This window comes from Phocoena sinus, chromosome 1 (assembly GCF_008692025.1).
Source record: "Phocoena sinus isolate mPhoSin1 chromosome 1, mPhoSin1.pri, whole genome shotgun sequence".
Taxonomy (NCBI): Eukaryota; Metazoa; Chordata; class Mammalia; order Artiodactyla; family Phocoenidae; genus Phocoena; species Phocoena sinus.
Genome location: NC_045763.1, coordinates 8,653,138 through 8,668,233, shown reverse-complemented (window position 1 = coordinate 8,668,233; position 15,096 = coordinate 8,653,138). Strand labels below are relative to the sequence as shown.

General features: G+C 49.4%; 1 protein-coding gene across 4 annotated transcripts in view; it reads left to right on the top strand.

Moving 5' to 3' along the window:
• Positions 1 to 15,096, top strand: part of MTOR (mechanistic target of rapamycin kinase) — a 116,734-nt gene that overhangs the window by 90,236 nt on the left and 11,402 nt on the right. For all 4 annotated transcript variants that reach the window (XM_032626690.1, XM_032626680.1, XM_032626700.1 and 1 more), the window contains 13 exons: positions 3,520 to 3,635; positions 4,419 to 4,536; positions 7,351 to 7,596; positions 8,271 to 8,371; positions 9,048 to 9,144; positions 9,684 to 9,782; positions 10,081 to 10,203; positions 10,399 to 10,581; positions 11,005 to 11,139; positions 11,359 to 11,533; positions 12,867 to 13,002; positions 13,609 to 13,756; positions 14,388 to 14,510. In XM_032626690.1, the coding sequence (XP_032482581.1) occupies positions 3,520 to 3,635; positions 4,419 to 4,536; positions 7,351 to 7,596; positions 8,271 to 8,371; positions 9,048 to 9,144; positions 9,684 to 9,782; positions 10,081 to 10,203; positions 10,399 to 10,581; positions 11,005 to 11,139; positions 11,359 to 11,533; positions 12,867 to 13,002; positions 13,609 to 13,756; positions 14,388 to 14,510 (1,800 nt within the window). The remainder of the gene's footprint in view (positions 1 to 3,519; positions 3,636 to 4,418; positions 4,537 to 7,350; positions 7,597 to 8,270; positions 8,372 to 9,047; positions 9,145 to 9,683; positions 9,783 to 10,080; positions 10,204 to 10,398; positions 10,582 to 11,004; positions 11,140 to 11,358; positions 11,534 to 12,866; positions 13,003 to 13,608; positions 13,757 to 14,387; positions 14,511 to 15,096) is intronic.

Genomic DNA, 15,096 nt, shown 5'->3' with positions numbered 1-15,096 from the left:
CAGGCCCGAAAGGAAACAGCGCCCAAACCACCATGCCAGGGAGTTCACTCCTGTCAGGAGGCTATTTGGCCTCATTTCAAAAAGTGAATCGTATTCAAGGAGGTGCACATACACCATTGATCAAACCAGCGAGTGCGATCACAGTTCTATTTACTAGCAGCTAGAATGTGCTAAAACATAGAAAAAGTTTCTGGGTTGTGTTGTTTTTCCCCCTAAGAGAAGTACCCAAAAAAACATGTTTGTGAAAACACAGACTGAAACTTTCGTAAGACCAACTTGGTTTTTCAGACTTCTCGTCTCCTCTCCTGTCGTCAGTTTGGGGTTCAGAAGCAGCAACACCCAGAGTGATGCTGAAACCAGTGGGGAAAGTCACCTTGAAGCCAATGTAGAATTCCTCTGACTTTATTTACAGACAGGTCCTTGGGAAATAGATGTGGCTTCTTTTTGTTTTTATTTTTTAAAACAATCTCCCTGGACGATGGTGATGATTAACAAAAAGTAGGCCCTGGAGGCAAAATCAGCGCCTGCTTTGGCTCCCCCATCATCGTCCTCATGAAACAGAGGAGGGAGTCCCAGCTCTCCTCTCCCTGTTGTTGTCCCCACAGTGTCCCTGAGATGAGAAAGGAATGCAGAGCAGCCGCTGGAGCTGTGGCTGTGGAAGATGTGATAAAATCGCAGTGGAGTCTCGGCTGAAGGCTTACTTGGGAGATCCCTGGGCTCTGTCAGAAGCTGATTTCTTTTGTGGGTGCTGGATCCTGTGACTCTGAATGCCACCCAGAGTGGGAGCCACAGCCCTGCACCACGCACTGGGTCTTTGATTGGGGCATACTTCAAATATCATGGCCCAAGTGTCCTTCTCCAAATGTGCAGTTTGGGGTTTTTTCTTTTATTGTTGTTTGAGGGGGGGTTGTTTTGTTTAGTCTCTGTGAGCCTCCCAGGCCAGAGCACTTCTGATTCAAAGCCTGACCTTCCTCCAGGCAAATGAGAAAAACAGAAGGTGCTGGATCTGAATATAGTCTGGTTTCCTTCCTATATGTAGCCTCCAAGTCTTTGAATGTCTTGCCGAAGGCAGGCGGAAGGAGGGTTTTGGCTAATATTTCAACCAAGGAGTGGCTTCTTTCAACATAGGACCACAGCCCAACTTCTCCACAGATTATGGCCTTTTCTTAGGAACCCAGATTCTGGAGGGAGACCATAAAACCACGTGGATTAAAGATTTAGAAATCTATTTAAAATTAGGTGCTTGAACTTCAAGCCCGGAGCTAGAGATGCCACATCTTCGTAAGAGCTCAGGAGCTACTCCAAGAAAACTGACTACTTAATAATAATTGTGCTATTGAACAAGTCACTTTACTTCTCTGAGCACTATGTTCTTCCTCCATCAATAAGGACTGTACTCTCTGCTTTGCCTGAGGCAGATGGAAATGGGGAAAAGCAGATCCCGTTCTGCAGGAAGACATCAGGCGATAGGTGTATGTCCACTGTTTTTCTAGACCAGACAGTTCACAGAATCTAGAGACAGGCTGGTTCCTTCTGTGAAATTTCACTAAGCCGAGAACATAGTTCTTGCCCACAAACCACGCAGGCAGTCAAGAGCCAGAATAGTCTGCCCAGCTTACACTCTGGGCCTGAGAGAAACCCCTTCCTCCAGGCGAGCGGTCCATCATCCGTAAGAGAGAAAGAATCATGTCTCCCCCTCCTCGCTTCCTGGGGATGGAGAGAAGAAGGAGTTTTTAACAGAACACTTTCAATTCCTTGGAAATAAGTTGCCTCCATGCCACAGAGTAGAAAGATACTAGCGTCTCCCATGCTGGGTAAACTGACTAAACCTAACATTGGGCTTCAAATCCAAACTAATGCCCAGCCTTCCCACTTCTGGCAGTTTTCGCTTTGTTCTTGTGGAGTCTCCCGAAGAGAATTTAAACTCTCTCTGGACAGTCAGTGACACGGAACCTGTGGGCTGTGGAAAGCACCTGGCATCCGAGCTCCTAGTTCAGTTCTTGCCATCTTACCTGATGTACACACTAACCACCCTGAGTTATCTTCCACCTTTTTCATGAGGGATCACTTAAGGACTCCCTCCCAATTCTTTTTTCTCTTCCTAATCAGATTTAAGTCTAGCCAATGTAGTTCCCATAGAAGAAAAACTAAAGGAACACTTATCACTTCCCAGGTGTGAGATGCTGGTATAGCTCATTTTTCACAGCCACTGGTGAGGGGTGGAACTCTGAAGACAGATGTCTGAGGGACACAGGTGTCTTGGTAACTGTTAGAACATCTGTGTGTCTGCCCTGCCCTCGTGCGTGGATTAGCTGCCTGCTAAATCATTGTCACGTCATTCTGCCTCTGGGTTAAGCCCTCTCAATGCCAGGTAATTAATTAATTCCTTACATATTAAAAGTATCTGAGGTTGGTCCTGGTCCCCAAGCCAGGGAGTTTCAATTTTCCTTCAGGGCCATCATTACTGACATGTTTCTATTCAAAAAAACAAAAAGAAAAAGACTCTTACATGATTTACAGTAAGGAAATCATTCTGACATTTATTTGAAGTGTTGGGTTTTTTTCTCTCCTTTTCTGTAGCAAAGAACACATTCTCTTTTTCACATTTATCACGATGCTAGTATGTGTGGACATGGCAGGCTTATACAAATGGCTTGTAACTGACTCTCAGATCTCTGACTCTGTCTCTGCTCTTCCCTAGTTCCACTATCTGTTACCAACCCAGATGCCTTCTGCTCACTTTGTATAAAATCACATAGTGTAAAGAGATGTAACTGCTGGAGGACGCTCTGCAGACTTTGCTCCTAAGCCACCCTATTCAACTAAATGTTTGCTTGGGTAGTGTCCCCCCCATGCCACTTTGATGTATGAGGGGCCTCACCCCATCTCTCTGTTCTATTTGGGTACTGAGGGTTCTGTCAGATTTTTAAAGATATTTTATTGAGATATAGTTGATTTACAATGTTGTATTTCTGCTGTACAGGAAAGTGATTCAGTTATACATATATATATACATTCTTTTTCAGATTCTTTTCCATTATGGTTTATCACGGGATCTATCACATTTTTTTAAACTGTAATTTTTGCTACGCTAGTGTCCAAGGTACCACAGTGTTTTAAACACATGCTAAAGTTTTACTAGCCTGAAACAATTCCCCATAAGCCTGATTTCCCCCAGGGCAATATATTGATAGTGAAGTAAGCAGTGGTTTGAGATTACTTCATATGAATTGTTTTTTGGGGTAGTCAGGCGAGTAGTTTTTCTAAGGCTTATTAAGACTTGTAATTACAGTTAGCCAAGGAGAGCTAAGACTTGCGTTGAAAAAATATGAATCTTCTTGAAAAGCCCAGCCGTCTCTCAGCATCACACCCCGGTCCTCCATCCTGCGGGGTCCTCACCCTGTGTTCTAGGGTGTTCCGTTGGGAGAGGGTTGGCTTGGGTGCCTGTGAACAGCAGTTCCTGTCCCCTGAGGTTGGGCCCAGTGCCAAGTGGCTCCCTGTGCCTTTGTCCCGCTGCAGATCGACGCCTTCCAGCACATGCAGCACTTCGTTCAGACCGTGCAGCAGCAGGCCCAGCACGCCATCGCCACCGAGGACCAGCAGCACAAGCAGGAGCTGCACAAGCTTATGGCCCGGTGAGCTCCCCAAGGCCGGGCCCGCCGCATGCCAGCCCTGCCCCACCGGCAGCCTCTGCTGCAAGGGCCGTGTTCAAGGCTCCCGGAGCAGCCGCTCGCTTACATCTCTCACCGTTTCCAGCAGGGGTCCCAGGCAGCCATCGAATGACGCTACTCCAAAATCGCTGCCACTTACTTTCCCAGGATCCAGCAGCCCAGGAGCACCTGTGTGCCGTTCTCCTGGTGTCTGGCTTTAGAGTTTGATATGCTGCTACTGCCAGATATGCTGCTAATTTGATGTGTGACTTTAGATAAGTTACTTAACCTCTCTGTGCCTCGGTTTCCTCGTTACATAAAAAGGGGATAGTGAGAGTTCCTTTTTCCTAGGGTGGAATGAAATGGTGTGAGGATTAATGGAAAGAATACATCAGGCCTTTAGCACAGAACCTGGAATAGCTTAGCAATCAGTAAAAGGAAAAAGTAAGGGAGAAGCCATATAGCAATCAAAAGAAAAATTGCTCTCAACAGCTACCACCCACCATAATGAATGTGGGGGAGATAGGTCCATTCAGGCCTCCGTGTGCCAGGTACCTGGTTTATGCTAGCATTGAAAGACAGAGGGCAAGAAGAGACCATCCCTTGAAAAACTTGGCTAAGAATTTTGACAGTTCCCTCATGTTGCTTCCCGAGAGGAGGAATAAATATCAGGGAGACTTTTGTGCTCCTGCGACGTAATTCATTGCTCTCCTTGGAAGGGCTCTTCCGAGGAGGGGGCAACCTGGGGGCTTGTTTCTCTGTTTTCAGATGTTTCCTGAAACTCGGGGAGTGGCAGCTGAACCTGCAGGGCATCAACGAGAGCACGATCCCCAAAGTCCTGCAGTATTATAGCGCCGCCACGGAGCACGACCGCAGCTGGTACAAGGTAACCAGAGACGGGAACCTCCCGCTGCCTCCTCCAGACGCCTGCCTGTGCACCCTAGTGGCTCGTGCTTTACAGCAAGGCCTTGGTGGCCTGGTCTGATACCGCGAATTGGCTTCTTTGAGTGCTGGGAGCCAGTTTGTTAGAGGCCCTTTCCACGTCTAATTGATAGATTCTTTGACTTGAAAAAGACTTATTATACCGTGAGTGTGTGCATGGCTCTGGGGATGCTGTTGTCTTACAGACTCTTGACGGCTTGTTTTCCTAGAGCATCTGGACACATGGTTAGTCTCTGGAACTTGTATCTTCCCTTGGGTCATCTGTTCCTTCCCAGCTCCTTTCAGATTCCCATCCCTTTCTGCTCCTCATCTAAGAACTGAACTTTCTGTTTTTATTGGAAAGCTCCGGGTAACATCCTGTTATAGGAAATTTTTCAAGAAGATAAACAGGATTAGAAAATGTATAAAAGATGTGATTGACTGGGAGAGGACTGAGTCTTGGGCGTATACGTCTTTGGTGAGAGCACACATTCTCATGTTTTTCTCTCTTTTCTGAGGGGCCTCCTGGTAAGAGCTACATGGTGCGGCACGTGTCCTCCATTTCTCTCTCGTGTCTCCTTAACCGGCTGATACTGTGTGAATTAATCCCTCTGGGATCCAAATCTGCATCTGGAGACCACAGAAACATCAACGAAATTCTTATGCTGCTTTAAGCATGCTTCAGTCTGATCTGAAAAATGCTCATTTTGTGAAAGCAGCAGTAATTATTCTCTCTAGGACAGCTTCAGTCTGAGGCTGGAAGAATATGTCCAGTGTACCCTTGGTTAGTTGGAACCTTACTAATTAGAACTGTGTCCTAACCAGATTACTTTTCGTCATTCAGCTTTTCAGAAGGAGACAAATCACAAGTAAAAAACTGGCTCCAGGACTTTTAGTTTTAGTTTCTTCCTAGCATGGGCCCTTTTGGGTCTATACTGTCTTGTACCATCAGTGGTGTATGTTAGTCCCATGTGCGTGCAGGACTCTTTATGTCTTGTTCAGCGGGACCCCCAGCTCATGGTACATATATAAGAGGTATTTGTCGAATAAACAGAAGTATGGGAAAACTGAACCTGGGTCATTGTAGGATTCTTACTCATCAAATAGAGGTTGATTATGATCAATCTACTCTGCTTAGCTGGGGAAATGGACACTTCCACGTTAAAGAAAGGTTTTTAGCAAAGGATGCAAAGGAATTTACTGATTATCTGGAAAGTCCAACTATGAGTAGATTTTTTTTTTTTTTTTTGGCTGTGATGGGTCTTTGTTGCTGGACGCAGGCTTTCTGTAGTTGAAGTGAGTGGGGGCCACTCTTCGTTGCGATGCGCGGGCTTCTCATTGCAGTGGCTTCTCTTGTTGCGGAGCACGGGCTCTAGAGCGCAGGCTCAGTAGTTGTGGCTCACGGACTCAGTAGTTGTGGCTCGCGGGCTCTAGAGCGCAGGCCCAGTAGTTGTGGCTCGCGGACTCAGTAGTTGTGGCTCGCGGGCTCTAGAGCACAGGCCCAGTAGTTGTGGCTCGCGGACTCAGTAGTTGTGGCTTGCGGGCTCTAGAGCGCAGGCTCAGTAGTTGTGGCGCATGGGCTTAGCTGCTCCGCGGCATGTGGGATCTTCCCGGACCAGGGCTCGAACCCGTGTCCCCTGCATTGGCAGAGTATTCTTAACCACTGCGCCACCAGGGAAGCCCAATGAGTGGATTATTTAATGTCCTCCTACCACTGCAAACTTACCAGGTCCCAAATCAAACTCTCCCTCATGCTCTGTACACCAGGCAATGCTATTCCATAGCGTCACTGCAGCTCAGAGCGTCAGAGGTGTGAATGGTTAGCACCAGAGGCTTCTTCTGGCAAGCAGTCGCTGAGCACTGGCTCTCTGACAGGCCCCGAGCCAGGTGCGAGGGACGAACGATGACCAAGAGTCACCCTCCGTGGTGGTCCTGTGCTCTCAGTGTGTCCCCTTCCCCACTGTCCTCTGGCCTGGTTAAGACCTTCACCCTCACCCCCTGAACCTCTGCCCTCTTAAATAATCTGTTTTATATCTGCTGCCAAAGGAATGTTTGAAGCCCAGCTTTTAACTCAGCTTTAAAAACTCCATTTCCTACAGAATGAGATGGGACGCCCTTGGTCTCACATGCCAGCTGCTCCGTGGTCTGAGCCTGCCGCTTTGCTGGGCTCCCCCTCACTGCTCTCCTGCGTGCACCCTAAGCTTCAGTCACATCTGTCTGCTTGTTTCCTGTGAACTGTGCCGTGCTTGCCCAGCCTGCATCTCTGTCCCTGTTCCTCCTCTGCCAGGACGCCCTCCCTGCCGCCCTCTTGTGCCGTCCTTGCCCATCTAAGGCTGCTCAAGACCCACCGCAGTCTCTCCTCTGTGACGCCTTGCCCGCCCGTCCCTGGCATTCCCGTTGTCTGTCTCTTGTTGCCCCGGTCACGTTCTGCCTATTTTTAGGTTTTTGAGTAACCTACCCTACTAGATTAGCAGGTCCCTGAGGCAAGGCCCATAGCTTGTTCCTCCTCATGTGCCCCCCACCCCGCCCACGGCACTCACCACAGCCCCCGATACAGCAGGTGCACGCAAAATGAATGAATCGCATTGGATTTAGTAAAATGCCCCATTCCCCAGTGTTCCACGAAGTGAGGATTTGCTCTACTGACCACTAAGAAGAAAGGGCGGCCTGCACTCTTCCTCAGCTGTGGCCTCACGCCCTTCAAGGCCCTTGATGCCTGAGCTTCCTGCCCCTGCTGATGTCACAGCCCCGATGTCTGTCCTCTCGTCCCCGCCCGCAGGCCTGGCACGCGTGGGCTGTGATGAACTTCGAGGCTGTGCTCCACTACAAACATCAGAACCAAGCCCGCGATGAGAAGAAGAAACTGCGTCACGCCAGTGGGGCCAACATCACCAACGTGGCCACTGCCGCCACCACGGCGGCCACGGCCACTGCCACCAGCACCGAGGGTAGTAACAGCGAGAGCGAGGCTGAGAGCACTGAGAACAGCCCTACCCCATCTCCTCTGCAGAAGAAGGTCACTGAGGTACCCTTCCTTCCTCCCCCATCAAGGACGGACCCAGGCACCAGGCGCTCTGAGGGATGGAGGCTGATAGGAGCCTGAGGCCCTACTCTGAAGCTCTGGTTGAAGCCAGAAAACATGGTTTGCCATCGGCATTGTTTGAGACAGTACTTTTGTTTATATATTTGGGTTTGGGGAACTGATGTAGCCCCTGTGCTGAAGAATGAGGTCCTTGTCATGCTTCCCATGTGACTGAGCTCATTCTCCTAGTGCTCTGCACCGGTGTGAAGGCAGCCTACACATCTTCGGGCCCACTCTGAGCACAGAGCCCGGTAGAGTCCATCCCCTGTCTTTTTCTCTCCCCTTCCACCTCCTCTGAGGCTGTCGGTTCAGGGCCTGGGGCAGCTGACCAGCCCAGAGATCAGCATGTTCAGGGCCTTAGCCCCACCTCCTCTGCTCCTCCTCTCCTTCCTGTTCAGGAAGCCACTGTTAGCCCAGGATAGTAACAGTTACGGCACCATTGCCATTACTGAATGCTTGCTCTGTGCCAGGTGCTGATCCAAAGGCTTTCTGTGTATTAGCTGCTTTTATCCTCATAACCACTCTTTGAAGGGGATACTATTTAGTATGCTGTTATGCCCATTTACAGATGAGAAAGCTGAGGCAAGAGTGTCACTAACATACGTGTGTTCCAACAGGATTTGTCCAAAACCCTCTTGATGTACACCGTCCCTGCTGTCCAGGGCTTCTTCCGATCCATCTCTTTGTCACGAGGCAACAATCTCCAGGACACGCTCAGGTATCAGGGAAAGGAAGGGAAGCCCTGGTGGGCCATGTGGATGGCAGGTCACAGAAGTCACACATAAAGTCCTCTTTCCCTACCCACCCCGATGAGCACGTCCCAGAGTCGCAGCTGACCAGGCCCACCTGTGCGGGTGAAATCTGCAAAGAGGAGGGAGCAGTGGCCCAAGGACTGCCTGTGTGTGGCTTGTTAACGTAGGAAGAAGAAACCCAGCTGTTTCTCCCAATATCGCTGAAATTCCTTCAGCTTTTGGAGGCAACTCTGAGAGGCCTAAACAAATGGCAACAGGCCAGCCAGTCCAGAGGCTCTAGGTGCCCAGCCCTCCTGCGTTTGGGGGTCTCCACCGGCTAAGTGCCAGGTTTCCAAGTTGCTGCTGTGCTACAGGCAACTCTTTCTGCACGTGCAGAGCTTATCCATGGGCTCGTCTGTTAGTGTTATGAGCTGACGCCATGGTGGAATTAAATAATCATTCACTTGGGATAATCTTCCTGTGTTTGGCCGAGCACCGCTGGCCATCCCCACCCACCCACTCCCAAGCAGTCCCAAGACCGAACACATTGGAGAGCCACTGACTCGGAATTCTGCCGTTTCTCTTCCCAAGAGTCTTGAAGATGAAAAAACAGACAAAAGCTGGTAAATTTAATTTTCTATGACTTTCATTTTTCTTTTCCAGAGTCCTTACCTTATGGTTTGATTATGGTCACTGGCCAGATGTAAACGAAGCCTTAGTGGAAGGGGTGAAAGCGATCCAGATTGACACTTGGTTACAGGTGAGGACACTTGGTTACAGGTGAGGCTACTTGGTTACAGGTGAGGCTCCTTGGTTACAGGTGAGGCTCCTTGGTTGTAGGTGAGGACAGTTGGTCATGGGTAAGGGTACTTGGTTACAGGTGAGGGTACTTGGTTACAGGTTGGGATACTTGGTTACAGGTGAGGTACTTGGTTACAGGTGAGGACACTTGGTTACAGGGGAGGACACTTGATTACAGGGGAGGACACTTGATTACAGGGGAGGACACTTAACCAAGTGGGGGATGGGTCAGATTTTGCTCCTCGTCTGTCTCCTCTTACAGTCACTGTTGAGAGTAGCAAGGAAGCATGTGCTGTACAGTGGTGAGGAAGTAGGGATCGACCCCAAGGTCAAGACTCCATATTTTCTTCAGTTCCTTTTAGAGAACTGAAGAGAATGAACCATTTCCAAGCCCAACAGCATCTACCAAACAAGTCATAAGAGCTGTTCGTGGCTCAGAAAAATAACTGGAGTTGTTTCCACATCTCATGCTGCACACTGTCTCTTTCTGAATATCAGGTTATACCTCAGCTCATTGCGAGAATTGATACGCCGAGGCCCTTGGTGGGACGTCTCATTCACCAGCTTCTCACAGACATTGGTCGGTACCACCCCCAGGTACGTGGAGACCCGGGGCAGTTTCTCATCTAACTGCTGACCTTCTGATTTGGTGTCCAGCCTTTCCTAAAGCTGCTCTAGAGATGCAAGTGCAACTGGGAGCTAAGCGTCCTGTCCTGCCCCCGGGAGGGCCTGCTTAGCTGGCAGGCTCTGGGATCCAGGGGCCTTCCAGGAAAGAAAGAACCCCCGCCAAGATCGTATAGCCCCTGCCTGGTAGACTCAGATGAGTGTCGGTATCATATTCTTGTCATCCTCCTTTCACACGAGTTTGGAAATGTTCCTTCTGTATTTGCTTCAGGCCCTCATCTACCCGCTGACGGTGGCTTCTAAGTCCACCACCACGGCCCGTCACAACGCGGCCAACAAGATTCTGAAGAACATGTGCGAGCACAGTAACACCTTGGTGCAACAGGCCATGATGGTGAGTCAGGGCCGGGGCAGATTTCACGGCCTCTGGTCACCGAGCAGAGATCTTGAGTGAAATTGTCTTACTTCCTCATGACAGGGCTGTGTACTCCCTCTGGCTGCCAGATAGAGTACCTTCTGTTTCTCCGAGACTGGCCTTCCTGAGCTTAGCTTATCCTTGGTGCTTCCCTCCTTCCCCTTTCTGATCCAGGTGAGTGAGGAGCTGATCCGAGTGGCCATTCTCTGGCATGAGATGTGGCACGAAGGCCTGGAAGAGGCATCTCGCTTGTACTTTGGGGAGAGGAACGTGAAAGGCATGTTCGAGGTGCTGGAGCCTCTGCATGCTATGATGGAGCGGGGACCCCAGACTCTGAAGGAAACATCCTTCAACCAGGTATGGGATGAAAAAGCGTCAACTGACGGGACTCCAGAGCCTTTTGCAGACCCCTTTCCCTCTAACCTCTTTACTGACTTGAAGAAAATGTATTCTGATGGAGGGAGGTCATAGGATATAAAACACCAGAAATTTATTTGTCACTAAGTTACAAGAACTCTCCCAAAACTTTAATGGGAAAACTATGGGATTCCTCACGAGGCCATCTCGTCTGTCTTCCGAACTTACTTTACCTAAGAAGCCATTCTGAGGTTGGGACTTTGGGGCTGGAATACTGCCGAGCTTCCCTGCTGAGCTATCCAGGCCAGTGCCTTCTGGCCAGGGTGCGCTCCCGAGGAGTTCTGCTGTCTGCTTGGGGACTCAGCCTTGTGGCTTAGTCAACACAAATGACAACTTGCAAATTTCCCCTGCATTCCCTCTCAGGCGTATGGTCGAGATTTAATGGAGGCCCAAGAGTGGTGCAGGAAGTACATGAAATCAGGGAATGTCAAGGACCTCACCCAAGCCTGGGACCTCTATTACCACGTGTTCAGACGAATCTCAAAGCAGCTGCCTCAGGTAGGATCTTGAGGCTCCAGCAGGGTTAACGGTCATTATAGTCCTTTCCGTTTTATTGTCTGTGAACATTCTAACACTGACCCCCCAGCACCTGGTTCCACTTCTACCTGCAGACTTTGGGACAAGTCATCGCTATTAGCAACCCATTGAAAAATACTTACATGGCATTTAAATTCCTCCCTGAGGCAGAAAACTAAACCCTGTGGTAATTATTCACAGCTCACATCCTTAGAGCTGCAATACGTGTCCCCAAAACTTCTGATGTGCCGGGACCTGGAATTGGCTGTGCCGGGAACATACGACCCCAACCAGCCGATCATTCGCATTCAGTCCATTGCACCATCTCTACAAGTCATCACATCCAAGCAGAGGCCCCGGAAGTTGACGCTTATGGGTAAGGACCGTCGTGCGGACCCGAGACTCGGGTAAGGACCCAAGTCTCCCTCCCACCCTGGCAGACCCCTCCCCTCTCCTGAAACGACTGCTTGCTGTCCACACGACTAATCTTTCTCCCATTTATTGAGAGCCGAGTAGGGAAAAGTGGGTTTCTCCTTTACTGCCTCCTCCCTGGGACCCCTCGTTGATTCATACAGCTGTGCTTACTTAAGTGAAGCATAACACTGCGCCCCGCCCCCAGAACCGGTGGAAGGGAGCTGTGAAGGCCTGCGACGTGGGGGATCGGTGGGTGGGCAGCTGTCAGGGAGCTGATGAGGCAAGAAGGAGGCCCCGGATGCAAGCACGGCAGGTGACAGGCCACGTCGAAGGAAGGGCACCGGGCTCGAGTGTCCCTGTTCACGCTCACATTCTCTCTTTGTGGGAATTGCTGTGTAAAGTGAGCAGACTGAAGTAGAACTCAGTTCAGACAGTGAGGTTCGTTACCTAGAGGGTGTGGTTTCGGGAGGCCTCAGTGCTCTGCTGACACTCTCAGCTCTCTTGCCTTTAACAGTGATTGTGTTTTTTAAACAGTGATTATTCACCGGGCAGCCGCAAGTGGTGGCCCACGGGTTATTGTCTCTCCGTGGGCTGGCCTTTTCTAATACTAAAACACGTGTTGGTCAGCTTTCAGCAGTGTCTAATTAAAGAGACTTTACCAAAGGACTGTTTTCAGAGGTGTGGCTGAGTTAAGAGAGCCGGTAGTGTGAAGTTAGTACTCACCCCTAACCTCCAGCATGAAGAGGGCACAGAGCCCGGCAAGGGCTATAACCTGGAAAGAGAGGCCTTCCCCTAGAAGCCGTGGCTCAGACAGTGGGAGGGAGCTATTTCCAGAACCGTAGCCTGGCCAGTTGTCAGGGGCAAGTACCCTGACCTCTCCCTCTTCCCACCCTCTGACCTCCCGCCACTGCCCCCATTGGCCAAGCACACAGGGGAGCCCAGGGGATGTGGTCTCTAGGGGTCAGGCTTCTCGGGTCAGAGCAGGACAGAGAAGGACAGAAAGTGGGTTGGGGAGGGGACAGGTAGAGTGACCATCTTTGTGCAGACTTGTTCCTGGCCCTTGAAGACAGAATTTTTTAAAAATTTTACTTATGTTGATTTGAACATCTCATTGGCGGACGATTAACAGGAGGGCCATTCTTTTCATCCGTTCTAGGGAGTGTTTCTTCTCTTTGTAGGGACGGTATGATTGGGTAAGTTATGTGTCCACAGACTTGTGAATGCAGTGGTGGTCCACCAGCCAGTGGGATTGAGACCCTCTGATCCTCGCTGACTGCTGCCCCCATTCTTTACAGGCAGCAACGGGCACGAGTTTGTCTTCCTCCTGAAGGGCCATGAAGATCTGCGGCAGGACGAGCGAGTGATGCAGCTCTTCGGCCTGGTCAACACCCTTCTGGCCAATGACCCAACATCTCTTCGGAAAAACCTCAGGTATTCAGGATGCCGTGAAAATGGCACTGATTTGAGAAATCTTCTAGTTATTTCTTAACATCTCTCCAGGTAGTCATGTATCTTTGCCAAATAAATAATTACAAACCTGACAGGAAGTCATCAATAGCCAAGGTGTCAAAGAGAAAAATTCTCCAGGTTTTTAGAGTATTCTCATGGGAAATGCCTTTGATAACCTCCAGAGGATTCAGAAAGGAACACTTTGTGGCCTTTAGACTGGAGATTCCACAAATTCAATGTGTTCTACCGTTACAGGATGACAGCCCTGCCAAGCCCTTCCTGTCCTGTCTTCTCTTACTCCTCTTTCTGTTAAGAACATAGATATGGGGCTTCCCTGGTGGCGCAGTGGTTGAGAGTCCGCCTGCCGATGCAGGGGACACGGGTTTGTGCCCCGGTCTGGGAAGATCCCACATGCCGTGGAGCGGCTGGGCCCGTGAGCCATGGCCGCTGAGCCTGCGTGTCTGGAGCCTGTGCTCCGCAACCAAGATGCCACAACAGTGAGAGGCCCGCGTACCGCAAAAAAAAAAAAAAAAAAAAAAGTTCTACTCTGTTTTCTGCTCAATGACCCTGCTTCCCCATGGGTTTTAGCATCCAGAGATATGCTGTCATTCCCTTATCAACCAATTCGGGCCTCATCGGCTGGGTCCCCCACTGTGACACGCTGCACGCCCTCATCCGGGACTACAGGGAGAAAAAGAAGATCCTTCTCAACATCGAGCATCGCATCATGCTGCGGGTATGTCATGAGTCTGCCAGGCCCAAGCCTTCAGTGTCTCGGAGGCAAAACTCACCAGTCAGGGAGTCTGTACAAAGCTGCTTTTCTCGTTCTTCTGTACGTGTCCATCACTGAAAAATCTGTTTGAGGGAATTAGCTGTTGACGAAGGATTAATGATGTGAGTCCTAAAGCAGATAACCTTCTCTAAGAAACAGAAGGACCCTAAAGCCCAGAAATTAGGTTTCCATCACCCTCCGTGAGACCGGACAGCATTATTTATCAGGCAACATGTATCTACTGAATACTAATAATGTATGCAGAGCACTGACTGGCCATAAGGGGAAATAATGCTTGGTAGGTGTGTGAGTGAGGAGAACGAGAATTGTTTGTTACCCCAAACCTTGAACCTTCCAGTGTTCTCGTTCATACCGGTAGGCTGGTACTGAGGCAAGACCCGTTTTACCCTTACGCCCTGGCACTTCCTGTGGTCATTGGGTTAGAGTGGCCACTGCTTTTCCTTGTCTCCCTTCTCCTTTTGGCGGTGGTGGGGAAATTAGAACCCAGCCCTGCCTGGCCACGGAGGCTTGTTTCTTCCTGGGTGTGCACTGCCTATCTCAGGCCGCCCCTCACAGCCCTTGTGTCCTGGTGCAGATGGCTCCAGACTACGACCACCTGACTCTGATGCAGAAGGTCGAGGTGTTTGAGCACGCCGTCAACAACACAGCTGGGGACGACCTGGCCAGGCTGCTGTGGCTGAAGAGCCCCAGCTCCGAGGTACGGCACCCCACCCCACCCCACCCCACCCCACCCCACTCGTGCCACTGCCCTTTGGTGCACCCCCTCGGGTCAGGAATGGTTTTCTTGTTTGTTCCTGTGCACCTGGTGGACGAGTCTCTGTAATGATTAGCTGTGGATGATGGGCAGTCTTTTAGAGCAGAAATTGAATGGGCGAGCCATGCAGTCTAGCAGTAGTTAGTAGTTTAAAGTTTCAGCCATTGCTTTACGATAGTATTTTATTAAGGCTGTTAAATCTTTTTCATATGTATTATAAATTTCCTATTTATTTGGTTTTTCAATTTTGTTAACAGTATGTTTCTCAGTTTGAAATTTTTGTTTTGTTTTGGTTTTGATGTGCATTTTTAAATGTTAGAAGTTAATAGAATTTTAATCCTTTTCTTTAAAGTCTACCTTTGGCTTTATATTTAGAAAGGCTCCACCTCAAGATTACTTATCTTTTCTTCTACTAATTATAAGATTTGTGATGTGATATGATACTGCTGTATGATAAATATAAAAGATGTTAAGAGAGTAAATTACATAAGTTCTTATCACAAGGGAAAAAAAAGATTTGTGTTTACAT